At 42.7% G+C, this 19992-nt stretch overlaps 1 protein-coding gene across 7 annotated transcripts in view; it reads left to right on the top strand.

Moving 5' to 3' along the window:
- The window catches only part of fat1a (FAT atypical cadherin 1a), a 227293-nt gene that overhangs the window by 123618 nt on the left and 83683 nt on the right, over positions 1 to 19992 (top strand). For all 7 annotated transcript variants that reach the window (XM_070869564.1, XM_070869585.1, XM_070869574.1 and 4 more), the window contains exons 5-7: positions 4580 to 4909; positions 6492 to 6702; positions 17605 to 17744. In XM_070869564.1, coding sequence (XP_070725665.1) covers positions 4580 to 4909; positions 6492 to 6702; positions 17605 to 17744 — 681 coding nt within the window. The remainder of the gene's footprint in view (positions 1 to 4579; positions 4910 to 6491; positions 6703 to 17604; positions 17745 to 19992) is intronic.

The raw sequence follows: 19992 nt of genomic DNA, 5'->3' as shown, positions 1-19992 counted from the left end.
CTGCTTGAGCACTGCAATTGTCTTTTCGACTATATTGCATGTGGCTATATGGCTGTCATTATAGCGATGCTTGGCTTCTTTGAGAGTTCCAGAGGGGCGTCATGAGCCAGGTGGTCAGGCCGTAACTTTTGTCCCCCAGCATCGAGCTCTGGCCTTGTGATTGATGCTCAAACAGGCCTGAGACACTGCTCAAGATGAAAGCATCATGGATGCTCCCTGGATATTGGGCATTGACTGCCATGATGCGCGGAGTATGGATGCAGACGACCTACGTTCATGGAGTGGAATTCCTTCAGGTTTCAGTAAACCTCTGGATTGAGAAAAGGTGCTCACAGGGTGGTGTGCATGCAGTCAGTGGCATCCTGAACCTTGGGGAAGCCAGCAAATCGTCAAAACCTACAGCCCTCTCATTCTGGTCCCCCTTAGTCATTGGGAAATTTATGAAGTCCATCCTGCATGCATACAGTGCAGTAGTCACCTGGCGAATACTGCAAAGTGTAGCGTTCTGTGAAATGGAGCATATGTTCCCCGCTGATGCTGAAAGGAGCCGGAGGCAAAAAAGCCAAGTGCCGCAGTCACCTTCACCTCGATGGGCAGTGCAGTCCTGTCTGCCTTCGAGTGGCATATCTCTGCGACCACCTCTTTTCAGAAGCGCAACCTTCTAATGCACTGCCTCAGAGAGCTGTAGTATGAGCGCCGTGGGGGGGTGGGGTAAGGCCTTCTCCCCATATGTCTGCGATCTCTTCGATTAAGTTCAAAATGCTCATCAATAAGCCGCCTTGCAGCTCGACGAGGTATAAATATAGCAGCCAGGAATAATGGCTGACATAGTATAGCCCCCATTTTTTAAAATGTTCTTAAATCTCCTTTAAAACGAACTATAAACGCACATAAAACTTCACTGTGAAGAACGCAGCCGCCTTCTCCCAATCCGTTTATGCACTCAACTTGTGCTCCGTTTTTAAAATGGCGCTGTTAGCACCCTGGGTTCGGCTGCTTTTTGCTGATGGGTTCTTGGGCGGATGGTAAATCGGGCGATATGCTCGAAAGTTCCGCCCGGGGGGCTAGTGCAGCGTTGCACATCGATTGACTTCAAACAGTGAAAACATCGGGCGGGCACTATGTTTTAGCGCCGCCGCAAAGCCACTGCCAAAAGTTCTGCCCAGGCGCAAAATGTTGTGCAGCTCGTTTAGCGCCAAAAAAAAGTCGTTCTTGCGATTCACCCAGGCGCTAAACTGGTCGCAAACACCACGGAAATCCAGCCCAATGCGTCTGTTCTAGTTTGTTTGCTATTATTCAGTAAAATACTTGGCTGTTTAATAACATAAATAGAACATGTGGGTTGACCAGAGTGGGAGTTAGGCAGAAGGATTAAAGGAAATGAAAAAGCAATCTTTTAGTGTGAATTGAAAAAATGCCCTGAATGCCTTTGTGTCTGGAAATGAAAAGAAAAAACATTTTTGGAGCTCTTGGGTATTGCAAAGTGTAGAATGCACAGACGCTGTTGACAGTGGGATTCAATATGTGCAGACTGGTTCTGAAACTCTTCAACTAAACTGAAATTAGATCCAATATAATTTGAAGTTATAGTTATTTTATTTGCAAGTCTCTGCTCAAAATGTTCATCGTATCTTCATTCGGATGCTGATAGGTCTGTGTATATCCTACACTTTCTGCTTTTGTTTCAAAATTCTAGCATCAATAGTTTTTTCTCTCTTTGTATTATTTTCAGTTTTGTCTGCTCATAATTAAATAGTTGCTTTGAATAAAGATTTCCGATGGAAAACATCACTGTTACTCCTCCAGTGTCATTGGCAGATGTAACTGCTAGTGTAAGTTTCAGTTCTTGTTTTAAAACTGTTGCAATAATTTAAATTGAAATATTAAAAAATGCATATAAAATGCAATTTTTAATTATTATTCAATTATGCCACAATTAGAGTTCAGTCATTTCTATCAACAGTATGCAGGAAGATCTAACATGCTTGTTTTATAGTCTGAGCTGCTGGCAGACACCCAAAGCAGCTGTCTTTTGATATGAGCAACCAAGCTACTCGATGAAATTCCAGTCCTTGCTAATTTTACTGAAGGAAAAATCATGCAAGTTTTAAACATGGAACACCGCTTTTTAGTTATACCAATTTTTCCAGTAAAAATAATGAGGGCAGGAATCTGCCCCCCCACCCCCGCCTCTTCTGCGGTTGATAAAATACAGGGAGGCCGGGGGTTAGATGTTCATGTGTGGTGCACATTGGGCAGGCGCAAGGCAGAACAATCAATGCCAGCAAGAGGCCCAAACCATTTTCGTAGTCGGCCCAATATTTTAATATGCCCTGTGTTTGAGGTGCTGACTAGCTGCTCACTGATGGTGTGGGGTGGATCCAGTGGTTCCTCTGCATAGCCTAGTCGGCATCTTCTGATCACAAGAGTGGGGGAGGCAATCCCTGGAAAGGGCTGTGGCGAGTCAGGCATTTGAAGGAGTCGATTTTTGTGGGGCTAGTGCAGCATTAATGTTCCTTCAAACCTCATAAGAATCACCAGAAAACCTACCTGCCTTATTTTTGAAGCAACCCCTTTACGAACATTTAGTTACGCAGTAGCACTGTGTAGAGCACACACACCTCCCATTGTGACATTCAAATTAAATTGGGATCCTATTGACATCATAAGACCCTGATTTGCATCGTATAATGAGGGTCCTTCCTGTTTTCGGCGGGAGCCTTGACCACCTATCTGAAGGCAGGCAGAACAACAGCAGGAATGGGACACTCGGTTCTGCACTCTGATTTTGAGCACACTACCACTCAGTCCTATCTGAAAATAGAAATGAAAATTGGGGTCAGGTGTTGAGAAGTTGTGATCGGATTAATGAGGATGAATAGAACTAGTGTATATTTGCTTTCCAATGTATCGTCTGCAGTGAAACTAAACTGGCCACAAGAATCGTGCTTGGTTTTTAGAAGATAGCTTCTTCATAGTTTATTGTTCAAGATCTAATGTTCAATATTTGGAAGGGGTGCAAATCACTACTAACTATGAACTAGATATATAATTTACATCTTTTTAAACGGAATTGCATTTTTGGTTGATTTTTGTTGTGCTCATCAAGGCAAGAGATGTCAGTGTTGGGGCATGAATCACTTAGTACTTGCATCTCCCAACATCAGGATCAAGGAATTCCAGGTCACGTATGGTAAGGTCTTTATAGTGTAGAACTATCTTTAACCTGCCCAGTCACGTGCACCCATTATTACACCAATCGGAATTTATTCGCTTCCGATACAAACCATCCTCGTGTCTGTTTTGAGCATAATTGTCAATTAGCGCTGATTTCTAGACAGTTTTATGCTGTGGACGTTTGCCTGCAGGGAAGTGGGTGGAGATTACTCAAATGTATTTCACTTTTAGCCCTGGAAAGGTTTGATCTGATCAGTTTTCTTGGGATTGTACAGAGTTCCTAAAGGCAAAAGGAATGGTGGAATCCAATCTCTTGACATTTTTCTTAACCCCTGCAAAGATAGTTCCTGTTTGCAGATTTAAATAAATGCACTCTTTTAAGGTCTATTAAAACCTGAAATCCCACAGGTTTATGAGCCTAAATTGGTGGGGCTAAAATTTCGGCCTCACCGTGTCCGTACGGAGTGTGTACAGACCCGGTGAAGCCTCGCAAAAGCTGGCTTTCAGCGCGCCGAAAATCAGTTTTTCTGATCTGTCAAGATTTCTCTCGTCAGATCCTCTGCATCCCCACAGCAAGGACATTCTCGCAGGCGAGATTGGGCTATTTGCCCATCTCTTGCCCAGTGAATGTCCTTAAAACTTTTATGCCTGGTAGAAGCAGGTGCATGGCCTACTTTTTACCAGTGTAAGAGTTTTAAAACACACACACATAAAATTTAAATGCACATTTTTAGAGTGGGGGCCCTGTCCAGTGAGGTAAGTTTATTTTGGACCCTATTGAAATATATTTTTTAATAAAACATTTGATTAACTTTAATTTCAATTGATTTTGAAATTGTGAGATGTTTTTTTTGTTTGTTGTGTTGTGTTTGGGTGTTTTGGGTTTTTTCTCATTGATAGCAATGAGAACTCGGAGTTACTGAGTTCCCATTGCTATCAATGAGAATTCTGTACCGTGATTGGTTGTCCAGGCCCACATGACTCCAGCTTCTCCGTGTGTACCTGAAAGACATGAACGTGCTCCGAAGCATAGGAAGAGAAGGCCTCCGACCAGAATCTAAGGCGCCTCCGGGACTACCAGGTACTTTCGCAAAAAATTCTCGGGTCGGAGGCATTCGTTCGAAGGAAGCCTCTGACCGGAATTTCAGGGCCATAGAGTTTAAGCTCTGATTTGCTTTTTCACCTTTCCTCTAATATACAAATGCTGCAAGGTATTGAAGGCACAAATAAGAAAAATGTTTTATTTGGTCCAGCAATAAATATCTTTATTTTAGACCTATGAGTATATTTTCTTCCACTTACTGAGTGGAGAAAAATCGATTCTAGTATAAAACTGGATGCTTTAAAATGCATTTTATAACTAATACTCTAATGTGTTTTATTTTTCATGCTGCTTTAACAGGTGACAATTACTGACAATGGTAGCACCCCAAAATTTACCATTGTTAGAGTTATAGTGAAGGTTTTGGATGAAAATGACAACAAACCTCAGTTCTTGCAGAAGTTCTATAAAATCAAACTTCCAGAGCGAATAAAACCAGAACGAGAGAAATCTGTTAAGCGGGAACCCATCTTTAGAGTCATCGCTTCTGATAAAGATGAGGGTCCAAATGCAGAGATATCTTACAGTATTGAAGAGGGAGATGAGCAGGGCAAGTTCTTCATTGAGCCTAAAACTGGTGTTGTCTCATCCAAGAAGTTTTCTGCAGCTGGGGAATATGATATTCTTACAGTGAGTATATCTGTGTGTGTGTGTGTATATTGAGTTCAGATACATATTGTGCCTCAGGCCTCATTTTAATGGCACTGACGATGAGACCCTGCCAGCAAAGAGGAGTGCAAATTCGAGCTTACTGCTCGTGTCACAGTGGCCCTCAGGGACCGGAACCGGGTTTGGGTTGAGGGTTAGGATCAGGTCCAGAGATCAGGGGGAGCAGCGGTGATTTGGGGGCTGGGGGGGGTAGGGGGGAGGGTAGGTGGAGGCAGAGCATGCCAGTGCTGAGAGGGGAGCAGTGGCTATCTGTTCCTTTTAATGTGGGGTTGGGACATTCTGCTCTTTCTAACTCCACACAGGTAAGTTACTTACCTTATTGGTTGGGCCTCGCAGGCAATAGCTAGGCCTGATTTCCCTCAGTGCAGCGCTGGCTGCCTCAGGGCAAACCAATCTTGGAGAAGGTGCCTCAAACAGTCATTAAGCCCCTTATTTGCATATGCACAAGGGGTGATACCTATTTCAGGTGTGGGTAAAGAACGAATATTTTTTGTCCTTGCCCAATATGGTGGGCAGTGTGTTTCCAGCTGGAAATGTGTGCATGCTACCTGGTTACTGTTTTGGGGCCTTAGTCCAAGTAGCAGCCTAAAAGCAGGTGCTGTGTAGATCAAATTCTAGGCCATATTCTTTATTTACAAAGTATGGTACCTCAAATTAACTCATCTAATATAATGTGCCATTATTAGTTTCCGAAAGATTAGGTAAGCCATATACAGTGAAGCCTGTGCAAATGACTCCCCTTTAAGACTGATTTCAGTACCTTTATTGACCTACAGTCCAATTTTCCACTTCTGTGCATCTGGGGAGTGCTAATTTCCTAGGTACAAAGGAAAGGAAAAAGAGACAGACACACATTCCACCACTCTCTTTAACATTGCTTGAGTAATTCATGGGTTTCTCCTGAGTGAGGTAGGTTGGAGGGCAGATGGCAGGTGCAAGTGAGCAACAGCTGTACAAATGAAATGCCATTTGACTGGTCATTGTTTCCTACTAACTGCTTCATCTTTGGCCCCCTTTTTCTTGTTTACCCCCTGATACTTGGTGACCTCATTTATTTCCTCTCTTCAGTGTAGAGACTTCAAAATGTTTGTCCCTCCATGGTCTTATCTCTCCCTACCACTATAACCTCGTTCAGCTCATGTTCTAGCTCCTGATTTTGGACCACTTTGCATTGCCTGCTCTCTACCTCTGCCTCAGTCCAACACCCTGGAATACTCTTCCTAGAAACCTTTGCTCCGCTATCTCTCTCACCTCCTTCAGTAGCCTCTTTAAAACTAACCTCTTTGATCCTGCTTTCTGTCACCACCTCTAATCCTTCACCACCAGTATTTTCGTGCCCAGTTATTTTTTTTGTCTCTGAGCCTTTAATGTAATAAAATGTTTCAATGTGCAAGTTACTGCTACTGACAAAATAGAGGGATAAATGGACGGGTGGAAACGTCAAACAGTGACTGTGTACATAATGAATTACACAATGATGACATTTCCTTGAGCAATATGCATTAGAAGTGCATTCAGTTAAACGATTCATATTTTTTGACAGATAAAAGCTGTGGATAATGGACGTCCTCAGAAATCATCTGCAACAAGGCTGCATATTGAGTGGATTGTGAAACCCAAGCCACCCCCTGTGCTGTGGAATTTTGAAGAATCATCATTTTCCTTTAGTGTCATGGAGAGTGATCCAGTTACTCACATGGTTGGAGTCATTGCTGTTGAACCTGCTAGCACTACCCTCTGGTTTGATATCACTGGTAAGGAATGTGATGGCTTTCTTGCCAGTTAAATTGTAATGATTTCCATATCAAACATCTTTCCAAATTGGCTACTTCGCAATATTTAATTGAGTTTCTTTGGGTACAAATTCCTTTTGGTTTCTCTCTTCTTTTCTTGTCAATTTTTCTCTCACCTCTTTTGAATATGTCAACTCCTTTCTGGGGTATTCTTCAATAGACACAAGGTGCCCGCCGGTACCTCGCCTACTTGCTGGATAATGGAGGTCTTCAGAAATCATTCACACTCGGCACAGTGAATGGATTGTGAGACCCATAGCACCTCCTGTGCCATGGAAGTATGAAAATTGACGTTTCCTTTAGTGCTGTGGCCATTACTCATACGCAAGCCTTGATGGTGAACGTTGGCTATTTGACAATTAGGGAATCACAGCTGAGCTCAGTCCTATCTCGATACAGTACTTCCCACAGGATTTGTTGGATAGCAATCAGGAGCAGAAATCCTGGCCAACCTTAATCTAGAGGCACAGTGGATTTATTATAGTGCCTTACTGTTTTCTGAGCAAGATCGGCCAAATCAGCCCATGCAACTTGGGATCTTCCTGATCTCGGTGGCTCAATTGCAGCATTAATAAACTAACTGAGCCACTACAGAGTTTTCTTTTTCTTTTAAACTTAGTGTATCTTTTGATTGATTTCTTCATACATTATTTGTTTTCATTGAAGCAGTTTGATTATTAATTTATTTAATGCATAGAAATTCTCCAATAAACAAATGGAAAGTTATATAAAATACCTCAGAAACAATAAACAATGCTGGCTCTTAACATGTCCACAATTTTATATTGTCCTATTGTGATCTTATTCTTCTATGTAACAAACTTTTATGCTAAAATTAAAGAACAATCAAAATAACTAAGACCCACATACAAAAAAATGTAATTGAGATTGCATCAATTTAATATGTTTTGGATTTAAACTGTTATGTCTAAATCTATTTAAATCAAATGCTTTAGAATTGTTGTTTATGTTCATTAAAGGGACTGACATCGGTATGATTATTCAGTGCAAACATGTGCACCCTAGTCCGTGTAAATTGCAGTTTGCTTAAAAGCTGGAAAATAAAGGGTAATTCTGCAATCCGACAATCCTGGCAGGGAGCAGCACTCAGAGTATATCTCAGGAAGTCACAGGTGCACAGCCTGTGATTTTTCATCCATTAATATTAATGGACAAAAACAACCACAATGCGTTGTCCATGAATGCTGCATCCCATCAGGAGCATTTGATTGTGGAATCATCCCTATAATGGATTTATTTAGTCTACCTCTATTGTGCTTCACACTTTTTACTAGATTCTTATTAACTAATCTAATTTCTTTTCTTTTCTATCCTTGCTGCCTTTTCTGTCTTCGACTATGTTTCTGGCTCTGCAAGGTGACAAACAAGCTAGAGAAATGTTTTATATCTTTCAGATGGCTTGTGACCTGAACTGTACAGCAGAAGGTATCTGCTGCCATCTCATAATTATACTTTGGTACTACATTATGAGATCTACTAATTAGATTTAGTAATGGAAATTGTATTCTTGTTTTTGTTCTATTCATAAACTAAGAAAAAATGTTGTCCAAATAACTTACACTCATATATGTAAGTATCATTGAGTTATCAAGTTAAAACACATTTTATGTTGTCAGTGGTTGCATATAAGAATGTAGGAACATAAGAAATAGGAGCAGGACTAGGCCATACGGCGCCTCGAGCCTGCTCCACCATTTAATACGATCTTGGCTGATCCGATCATGGACTCCGGTCCACTTCCCTACCCGCTCCCCATAGCCCCTTATTCCATTATCGTTTAAGAAACTGTCTGTTTCTGTCTTAAATTTATTCAATGTCCCAGCTTCCACAGCTCTCTGAGGCAGCGAATTCCACAGATTTACAACCCTCTGAGAGAAGAAACTTCTCCCCGTCTCAGTTTTAAATGTCCGGCCCCTTATTCTATTATGCCCTCAAGTTCTAGTCTCCAATCAGTGGAAACATCCTCTCTGCATCCACCTTGTCAAGCCCCCTCATAATCTTACACATTTCAATAAGATCACCTCTCATTCTTCTGAATTCCAATGAGTAGAGGCCCAACCTCCTCAACCTTTCCTCATAAGTCAACCTCCTCATCCCTGGAATCAACCTAGTGAACCTTCTCTGAACTGCCTCCAAAGCAAGTATATCTTTTCGTAAATATGGAAACCAAAACTGCACGCAGTATTCCAGGTGTGGCCTCACCAATACCCTGTATAGCTGTAGCAAGACTTCCCTGCTTTTATACTCCATCCCTTTTGCAATAAAGGCCAAGATACCATTCACCTTCCTGATCACTTGCTGCACCTGCATACTATCCTTTTGTGTTTCATGCACAAGTACCCCCAGGTCCCGCTGTACTGCAGCACTTTGCAATCTTTCTCCATTTAAATAATAACTTGCTCTTTGATTTTTTTTTTCTGCCAAGGTGCATGAATCTCACACTTTCCAACATTATACTCCATCTGCCAAATTTTTTCCCACTCACTTAGCCTGTCTATGTTCTTTTGCAGATTTTTTGTGTCCTCCCAACTTTGTATCATCTGCAAACTTGGCTATGTTACACTCGGTCCCTTCTTCCAAGTCGTTAATATCGATTGTAAATAATTGGGATCCCAGCAGCACCCCACTAGTTGCTGATTGCCAACCTGAGAATGAACCATTTATCCCAACTCTCTACTTTCTGTTAGTTAGCCAATCCTCTATCCATGCTAATATATTCCCCCAACCCCGTAAACTTTTATCTTTTGCAGTAACCTTTTGTGTGGCACCTTGTCAAATGCCTTCTGGAAGTCCAAATACACCACATCCACTGGTTCTCCTTTATACACCCTGTTTGTTAAAAAGTGCTGCTTTTATGTTTAATCCAGTTTTCTCTTCTGTTCATTCTATGTATATATCTATCTGTCCATCTATATAGTAAAAGTCTTACATCTACCACACTATCTATTAACTCTTTCAATAATATTTCCTATAAACATATTTATAATGGAAACTGCCGATATAAACTTGAGGCTGTAATTACTCCCTTCTCAATGCTGTGCTGCAGCACCACCACTGGCAGAAGGGTGTAATTACAACAGGACAAGTTTACATTGGCTGTTTTTATTCTAAATGTGGACGTAGGGATTTATAATTGAAATATAAGGACAGAATATGTTAATTTAAAATAGAGACTGAATTCTGTCTGTATGCCCTAGTCCAGTTATCCCTGCTTTCTAACCGAGGTTCACCTGAAAACTACACTTGGTCCTAACTTCCCACGTGGGAGATATATATAAAACAAAAAACAGTTTCTCTCAAACAAATTTGTGTTTCATTCAGTTTCATAACCTTGTACTGTTTTGCTCTAGTGCTGAAGTTGAAAGAATTAGCAACTAAAAGTAAATTCAGAATCCTATAAAATATAAAATTATGTTGGATTGATCAGCTATTTAAGCTCTCTGATTCCTGATTTGAAGGTTCTTGATTAGAAGGTAACTTTTAATAATTAAGAGAGCAATCAAGATTTGTCTTCTCTGTGGTGTAACTCCAAATTGGATGATTAGATTGCCGCCTCTCTGGCTCACAGTAACAACAGATTTAAACTTCTGTTGGAACATACCATTACAAATGATGAATGGGTTGAGCAAACAATTAAAATTCAGTGCTGCATTTTTACCTGAAGTTATTAATGTATTCTTACCACTTTGCTGATGACTTCAATGGTCGTTTTCTGAGCTCCATCATGAAGTGACTGATCATTTTAAATTGAATCATATCCAACTAGTATAACCACCAAGTAGATGATAGCATCATCATTAGGAATTACAGTTTTTAGAACACTACAGTGTCTGCTTTACCACTTTGCTTCACCTTCCAAAATGGTCCATGGTATGCTAAAATCAGGGTAAATATACATCATTCCATTGCCTAACTGCAATCAGCTAATGATTGAGTAGCTGTTGAAAATATTTCCAGAGAAAGCTAAAGGTGCAAAAAGTAATTGATCAATTACAAAACTTTTATCTCATGAGTTGTCTTAAAAACCATCTGTTGGACAACAGTTGATTTTGAAATTTGGTAATTAATTAAGGGAGCAACATATTTGAATGTTTACAAATACTACAACATTTATTAAAACCATTCATTGTTCAGAGGAAAATGTGATAATGTGTCATATATAAAACATTAACAATTAGTTAGAACTAAAGTAGTCAGCATAGAGTAATACCACCAGAGCTTTCCACTGATCAGAACTAACTAGTTCCTTTGTTGAGGGTTTGGAAGTTTTGTCAATAACACTTTGTTTTGGATGGAGGGAAGTTATGTAGCATACTAGCAATCAGTAATTAAAATCAACTTTGTGTATTTATAAAAGAAAAAAAGATTATAATTACTTTTTAATTTGTATTTATCGAATGTACTCAGTAAATCCCATTCACAAATACACAAATTGCTTTCGGAAATGCAATGTACCTGTAATTTGCCCAGCAGACCTTTTCGAAGTGGAAATAATCCAAGTTGATGTTTATATTTTAAATAGCTACTTTTGGTGGACTTTTAAAAGAAATTAGAATAGCTGATCACCCAGTGTAATATTTAGATGACCTACAAAAGTTCTGCTACAGTGTAATTTAGGATTGTTATAGCTTAAATAAGTATAGTATCAAAAAATTTTTTAATTTAGATTATTCTCAAGTAGTGTTTTTCTAAGAATATTTACAAGAATTATACCATGGCTTAAAGAGTTAAATTGTGAGTACAGGTTGGATAAACGTGGTTTGTACTCCATTGAGTTTAGAAGTTGTGAGGTGATCTAACTGTGGTGTCTAAAATGATAAAGGGATTCAGTAAGGTAGATACAGATCAACTTATTTTCTCTGGTGGGGGAATCCAGAACAAGACGACATAATAAAATGAGAACTAGGTCATTCAGTAGTGAAATCAGGGAGCATTTTTTCACACAAAGGACCTTTCTACCCCAAAACGCTGTATTCAGGGTCAATTGAAATTTTCAAGACTGAGTTTGCTAGATTTTTGTTTGGCAGTAAATGGAGTTGAGGTATAGATCAGCCATGATCTGATTAAATGGCAGAACAGGCTCAATGGGCTGAATGAAACTCATGTTCCAATGTAATTTAATGTTGCACATTGTTTCTTTTGGAATGCTGGAGTGGACTAATGTGCATAACTTAGTTTTTAAAAAATCACTTCATTTTATGAAGAGCAGGTCTTGAAATTTGCTTTTTCTAAAAATCTTGAAGAATTCTATTCCCATGTATTACACCAATATTCAGCATGTGTTTTTCAAAGTTTTAACAGGCCATCTGTGAGCTTGAAACAATTGGCTCAGAATGAACGTAATTATTGCATGCATATTTTCTGACTTATTTCAGAATCAATTTTGTGTGCTAAGCAGTGGTTTTCTGTCAGTCATGTTGAAGGTTCATTGAGTGGTTGGTCAGTAAATAATCTGCAAATACATGGGGTAAAATCTAAAAAAAAAATTGCTAAAACTCTTAATCATTTGTATTTTGATGATCATGGTACAAAGAGAAACAGTGAACTAAATAGTTTAGTGATTTTCCTATTTTGAACATGTTCAAGGTTCTTTTTAATTTTAAGAAACTTTCATGGCATTCATTTCTTGTCCACAAACCTTAATTCATATGAGTCATGCTTTTGATCTCAACATTTAACATTGAAACTACCTATGTCTGCAATTATAATGGAAAACCATATGTAAACATTTATAATGGCAAATGCCAATTTTGACATGCCACATTTTTGTTGTCACAGTTTCTGGATGAACCAACTGAATCACTGAAAATGCTTACTGGAATAAATATCCGGCTTTGTTTCTCAGTAACTGAAATTGCTAATGTCTAAAATAAGGTTTTAAACAAATTTAAAAAAAACGACAATTTAAATTTCTCCATTGACCAGTTTTCTGTGTCTTTTAATGTCTTCATTAAAGTTTTTACTGGAAGGCCAGTCTGTCCCAAAAGCCGAGGCTTGGGCTTAATATTTTGCTCAGAGCTGTAATTCTGTAAACATATTTATTATGCACAATTTCTCAGGATGTAGCTTGTAAGATTGACAAATGCTCAAATGCCTCTATCCCACTCAATTCGATAACATAATTTGATTGTTTTTCAAAATTGTTTTGAAGAAAACCTAGAGGAACAATTTCAAAAGCTTTATTTAAGTAAAATATGTATTGTATATGGATGCGTCTATTTGTGCAAACTGAATTGCAGCCATTTCTCTGATTGGCTCTCCATTATCACATGACCTATAACTGATTGGTCCCCTTGGAGGTTAAGCCACACCCTGAAGTTTCTCTGGAATGTGTCAATGGAACCTCCCAGCCTAACTTTGCACATTGTAATATGATCCATTTTGACTTCAGAAGTCAGAAAGGACACATCCCTCCCCCAGCCAAAGTGCCTTACCCCAGCACAAGTGCATGACCTTACACTCCCCTCCACCCCCCCCCCCCCCCCCCCCCCCCCCCCAATCATAGATGAGCCATTGTGTACGGATTGTTAACAGGTTTATTGGGTATGAAGTGAATAGTGACAGTGTCGTGATTTCTGGATTTCACCACTCCAACGCTGACCCTTGTAGGGTGTTGGAAGAGCGAGATACATCTTCCCTCAGTTCCTGGCTCTCTCTCCCTCTTCCCCCAGTTTCTCTCTCTTTCCTCCCCCCTCTCTACCCCTCCCCTCTCTTCCCCCACACGTCCCTCTCTCTTCCCCCCCCGCCTCTCTCTTTCCCCTCCCCCGCCTCTCTCTCTTCCCCCCCCCTCCCCGCCTCTCTCTCTTTCTCCCCCCCCCCGCCTCTCTCTCTTTCTCCCCCCCCCCCCCCGCCTCTCTCTCTTTCTCCCCCCCCCGCCTCTCTCTTTCCCCCCCACCCCCCACCTCTCTCTCTTCCCCCCCCCCCCCACCCCCCACCTCTCTCTCTTTCCCCCCCCACCTCCCACCTCTCTCTCTTTCCCCCCCCACCTCTCTCTCTCTCTCTCTCCCCCCCACCTCTCTCTCTCTCTCCCCCCCACCTCTCTCTCTCTCTCCCCCCCCCCCACCTCTCTCTCTCCCCCCCCCCACCTCTCTCTCTCCCCCCCCCCCCACCTCTCTCTTCCCCCCCCCCCCACCTCTCTCTCCCCCCCCCACCTCTCTCTCTCCCCCCCCCCCCCACCTCTCTCTCTCCCCCCCCCCCACCTCTCTCTCTTCCCCCCCCCCCCCCCGCCTCTCTCTCTTCCCCCCCCCCCCCCCCCCCGCCTCTCTCTCTCTCTCCCCCCCCCCGCCCCCGGCCCCTCTCTCTCTCTTCTTCCCACCCCCCCGCCTCTCTCTCTCTTCTTCCCCCCCCCCCCCCGCCTCTCTCTCTCTTCTTCCCCCCCCGCCTCTCTCTCTCTTCCCCCCCCTCCCGCCTCTCCCCCCCCCGTCTCTCTCTCTCTTCTTCCCCCCCCCGCCTCTCTCTCTCTTCTTCCCCCCCCCGCCTCTCTCTCTCTTCTTCCCCCCCCCGCCTCTCTCTCTCTTCCCCCCCCCCCCGCCTCTCTCTCTTTCCCCCGCCTCTCTCTCTTCCCCCCTCCCCCGCCTCTCTCTCTCCCCCCCCCCCCCCCACCTCTCTCTCTTTCCCCCCCCCCCCCCGCCTCTCTCTCTCTCTCTCTCTCTCTCTCTCTTCCCCCCCCCCCAGGCCCCTCTCTCTCTCTCTCTTCTCTTCCCCCCCCCCCGCCTCTCTCTCTCTCTTCTTTCCCCCCCCCGCCTCTCTCTTCTCTTCCCCCCCGCCTCTCTCTCTCTTCTCTTCCCCCACCCCCCCGCCTCTCTCTCTCTCTCCTTCCCCCACCCCCCCGCCTCTCTCTCTCTTCCCCCCCCCCCCCGCGCCTCTCTCTCTTCCCCCCCCCCCCCCCGCCTCTCTCTCTTCCCCCCCCCCCCCCCCCGCCTCTCTCTCTCTTTCCCCCCCTCCCGCCTCTCTCTCTCTCTTTCCTTTCCCCCCCCCTCTCTCTCTTCGCCCCCCCCCCCCCCCCGGCTCTCCCCCTCTCTCTTTTCTCCCCCCCCCCCCCCCCCCCCCCCCCACCCCCACCCCACAGCCTCTGTCTCTCTCTCTCTCTCTTTTCTATTCCCCTCTCGGCTGCCCGTCGCTTCTCTCTCGGCCGCCCACGGACCCTGTTGGGGCCAGATGAGTCGGAGGCTCGGCGGCGTTGTTCGGACCTTGGAGCTGCAGTGGAGGCAAGGTGCTGTTGCGGGACTGCTCAGGGCTCCGGGCTGCATGGAGGCTTGGTGCAGTGGAGGCAACGTGGTTAACGGATCGGCGCTGCGGATGAGAACATGCGTAGAAAAGGGCTAGTGTAAAAAGGGAGACTTAGTACAAATAGTTACTCCGATTATGTATACATATGTGAGTTTTTTTTTAAAGCGGGACAGACTGTACTGTGATACCTTTTAATTGATTATAAATTCTCTACAAACTTCAGAAAGAGGGAAACATACACCTTACTCTGAATTCGCTGTCTGCAGTGTAGCTAAGGAGTATGCCGCCGACATCTGCACGAAATCCGCACTTATCTCGTGCGACCTCCACCCACTTCGTGAAGTTGTTTTCAGATGCTGCAGAGTTGTACACAGCATAGTGGCCCAAGTATTCCAGGGGCGCTCCGTTGTGCGAACCTGCATTCACGTGGGCCGCTGCTCCTTTTACTTCCTGTCTCTTAGCCAATTAGGAAACAGGAGATTGCTAAAACAGGAGGTCAATAGAAGGCAGAGGTCTTCTTCTACATATATTTACAATCTACATTGCGTTTAATAGCCACTCTTAATTGGAAATGTTGGTTGAAGGGATTTAAAAAGATAGGTATATATATTTTCGTTATGTCAAATATACATTTCATAACTATGTATATATAATACTTTATTTGTTCGAGTATTAGATTTGATACGCCATTATTTGACTTGTGCTTAGAAAGTAGCAAACCCCAGTACAAAATGTTTCCCTAAATCAATAGTATTTTTGATGGAATGTTGAGAAATAATCGGCACACAAAACCTTTTCCCTCAAACCAATGTATCCAATCTGTAGAGTGTCCATTGCTGGTCCTTGCTGTGCTTAGTTTCTGGGTTGAAAAACTCATTGGGAAAGATTTTGACACGCGAAAAGATGTCAGGCCAGTATATTTTTAATCAGAAAATGCTGGAAACACTCAACAGGTCAGTCAGCAGCCGCCAACGAATACAATTTTCTCATTCTCTTTCCCACTCCCCCCTCCCCCCTCCACTTAAGCTGTGCAACCGGCTCCTGTGTTTATCTGCACGAGACATAAAGGGCTGGATTTTCGGCTTTGCTGATTTCGGGGCAGTAATGGTGGCGGGGCGGTAAAGTTTGTGCCTGGGAACAGTTTGCGCATCAATTATCAAAATTGGCAGCTGGGTCCTGAGTGTGGGGTGGAGCGCTAAGGGAGGCATTGTACACTTCTCTTGGGGCACTAGGCCGGCTGAGCATGCGAAAATCCCAAGCTAAACAGCCGGCCTGGGAGTGATGAGAGAGGCCTGGGGAGAAAAAAAACCACCAAAAACATTCCCAATACATTGCCCACCCCACCGCACCTTAAATCGGCAAAAAATTAAAAGAAAAAACTATCGAAGTCGGCATTATTTACCTCACTGTAGCCAGTATAGGTTGGATCGCCATTTTCACAGGCGGTCCCAGCAGGACACGCTGCAGGACATACAGGTTGGGCGGGACTCAAAAAGCGTGCTGTTGTCGCAAGCAGGGTTGTTGCAGAACTCTTGTACTGCTCCGCACAGCCGCAAAACTGGCCCCAAAACTCATCGCGGGGCGCTGGAAGCTGACTACCCGCCCAGAAGAGCTCACCGCCACCATTACCGACCGCCCCTCTTGGGCGAAAACAGAAACGCAAATCACCGGATAATCCGCCCCAAAGATGTTCTTGCACAGTAGGTGGGCAATTAGCGCAACATTTTGCCAGCACATCATTTGAATGGGGATTTGAAAGTCACAGCGGATCATCTGTCTATTTCCAGCTCGACCGATCTCGAGGTCAGGATTTACCACATGACACTTAGTCAATTTCAAAGGAAATATGAGTTTGCCGTAATACCGACTGCAAATTCAGGGCCAATGTTTTTCCTCATTTGAATTATTTAACAAAAATGTTTTGAAAACTTCTAATTATCACCTGATTATCGCCTACGATTTGTTGATGGCTATGAAATAAAACATTACATTTAGTAGTAGTTATGAGACAGAGTGAGACATGTAAATAGAGAAAAAGAGAGATACATATACACTTTCAGGAAACCAATCACAAAACACCAAATTTAATGTTTGCAGATCCCTTATAAGGTTACAAACCAGTGTTGCCTGACCTCTGGGACATCTCTCACCCCCCACCTCCACCACCCCAATGCTCAAACCTATGCCCCTCCCCTTCTCTCACTGCCGACAAACATTAAACTACCCATTCCACTCCCTAGTTCTGTGAAATACGCCAAGCCAAATTATTGTATATTTCATAATGATCTATTCTCATTAATTGTGAAAATAAAGTGTGATTTTGACACTGTTGAAGCACTGGTTAAAATAAAAAGGCTCCTATTTCTTTAAAGGTTCTCATTAAACAAAAAGAAGCCAAAACAGACTTAACATTTTTCAGAAAGAATGGTGGGGGTGATTTTTTTGTGTCAGTGTTATTTTTCTGCTGAAGGTACATTGGACAAAATTCACATCCTGTATCTTTTTGCATGCTCAGTAAAACAAGACCAATTTTCTTGTAATATGCATGCAATCTGATAGCTGAGCAACATTTGCTGTTTTTTTATATGTACCTTTTCATATTCTTAAACCCAGGTGGCAACTATGACAGCCGATTTGATGTGGACAAAGGTAGTGGAACCATCATTGTTGCGAGACCACTTGATGCAGAACAGAAATCAAATTACAACTTGACAGTGGAGGCAACAGATGGGACATTGTCCATCAGCACGCAGGTAATTGAATTCCTGATGAAGGACTTGGATTCAAGAAAGAACATTTGCTTTAGTTCTTTTAGTCATCAGTGTTGCAAAACAGAATTTTTATTTTGTAGTTATTAGTTTATTGCCGTATAATATTTTCAACATTGAACTGATTTCTGGTAAAAGATTAATCTTGTGCTGCTTTGTCTACTTCAAATGTTTATTCACATTGCTTGTAACTTTTAAATTGCCGATGGCATGTCATTTCTCACCAGGCTGCTGCAGTTTGTAGTTTTGAATATGGCCTACAGTGTGAAAAGTCTTCAGTTAATGTCTTCTGAAATAATTTAAATTCTATAATTTTTTTTTGATTTCTGCAGTAAAAAAAATAATGGGCACAGATCTAGTTATGATAGTGCTGAGTTGTACGATATATTTTTGGCGGGTGGTGTGGGGGGTGCTTTGCAAGGTACAGAATGAAAGTACAACATTGAAAAAATTTAGACCACCAAAGTTCCAAGTAATTAATTGTCTGCCATATTTGAAGATTTGGGAAAATTCAAGTAGCCTGTTATAAATGAGAATTTTAAACATGCTCATGAAATGACCTGGAAAGTATAATATCCAGGTTCAAAAGTGGAACTAGCAATCTTTATTTATGATGAGAAATTCCTACAGTACCAAACACAGTTTAATTTCAAATACCAGCACTGAACTGAAACTCTTAAGATCCATCTCTGTAATAATAGTGAGTAGCAATGCTCAGACTTGTAAATTGAAAGATTATTTATTTTTCCCCTGAGAGTGCAATACTTAATACAATTTTAGAGATTTTTATTAATGTTTTTAGAGCCAAAAAAGTTCTAAGAGGAGTTTTTCTGTTCATGCCTTTTGGATTTTATCTGATAATAGTTCTAATAATGGGAATGTATACTATTATAGTTCCATATTTTATAAATGTGAAATGGGAATAAATCAGTCTCCAAGCAGCCAATAAAACTTATGTTGCTGAAATAAAACATTGCAAGGCTACCAATAGATTACTCCAGAAAAGCAACAATTTGCAGACTTCGAAAGATAATGCAGTGACTTAGTACATTAACACTCTGAAATTTTGTGCTGTTGAAGGGCAGAGCTTGGTTCACACCTATCTGGAAGTACTGTTTGGAAAGATTCTGAGCTAAGGCCAGATAGTTTCTCAATTGTGGTGGAACATTTTTGTAGCATGGGCAGAGCCCTTGGTGGGACAGGGAAGGGAAGAGAGCAGGTCAATGAACCCCTCCGTTGGATGGGGAATGGTGCATCAAGTGGGGTTAAAAAAAATTGGAGCCATTTTAAAATTTATGTAGCTGGGTAGAACTTTTCTGGAGGTTCCCCAATCTCCCACCATAACTTCAGTGGACGATCGGGGGGAACTCCGGAGAAATGCCGTAAATGGCTGTTTATGCCATTTTTCCAGGATTTCCATTGATCTTCAAGTTGAAGCGATGGCAGAGGATTGGGAAAAGTCCCATGAAAATTATTTGCAAGTATATTAAAAAGCTTTGTGTATAGTGTGTACATCATATGTAGAACCTTTAATGATGAAAAACATCCCAAGAGGATTCAAAGGCTGAGCCAAAGCAAAGATTAGGAGGAATGTTGAAATGCTTGTTCTAAAAGGTGGGTTTTAAGGAGGTTTTAAAGCAGAAGGTGAAGACTTGGCATGAGAATTCCAGAGATTGGGAACTAGGCAGCTGAAGGCATGGCAACCAAAGGTGGGGTAAGGAGGGGAGGTCAGAGTCAGAGAGTTTTGGGGAGATTGTTGGGCTGGAGGAAATTACAGAGATCAGGAGCGTTGAGGCTATGGAGAGATTTAAACATAAGAATCAGAGTTTTACATTAGGGACTTTGGGAAACCACAAACCAATGCAGGTCAGCGAGGACGAAGGGATGGAAAATGCGATAGAAGATATAGGGCCCAAGTTTCGGGCCGCGCCTAGAACGGCGCAGCCCCGACCTGGACGCCCGTTTTTCGCGCCACAAAGTGCGCCTAAAAAAAACTTACAGATTCTCCGGCTCCCTGCAGGTCGTTTGCAGCTCGGCGCGGCACAGCACGAGCTGTGAGAGGCGGAGCTAGGTCCCTGCGCTGAAAACAGTGCCGGGACCTCTGTACATGTGCGCTACAGTGGGCGCGCATGTGCAGTAGCTCCAGGCACCCAAAATTGTGTGGGAGGGGCCCGAAGCACGCAGTCCCTAGCCCTGGCCCAATGGCCTCACTGGGGCTGCGTGCATAAGGCTG

Source organism: Pristiophorus japonicus, chromosome 2 (assembly GCF_044704955.1).
Source record: "Pristiophorus japonicus isolate sPriJap1 chromosome 2, sPriJap1.hap1, whole genome shotgun sequence".
In the NCBI taxonomy this organism is placed as follows: Eukaryota; Metazoa; Chordata; class Chondrichthyes; family Pristiophoridae; genus Pristiophorus; species Pristiophorus japonicus.
This window is presented reverse-complemented; position numbering and strand designations above follow the sequence as displayed.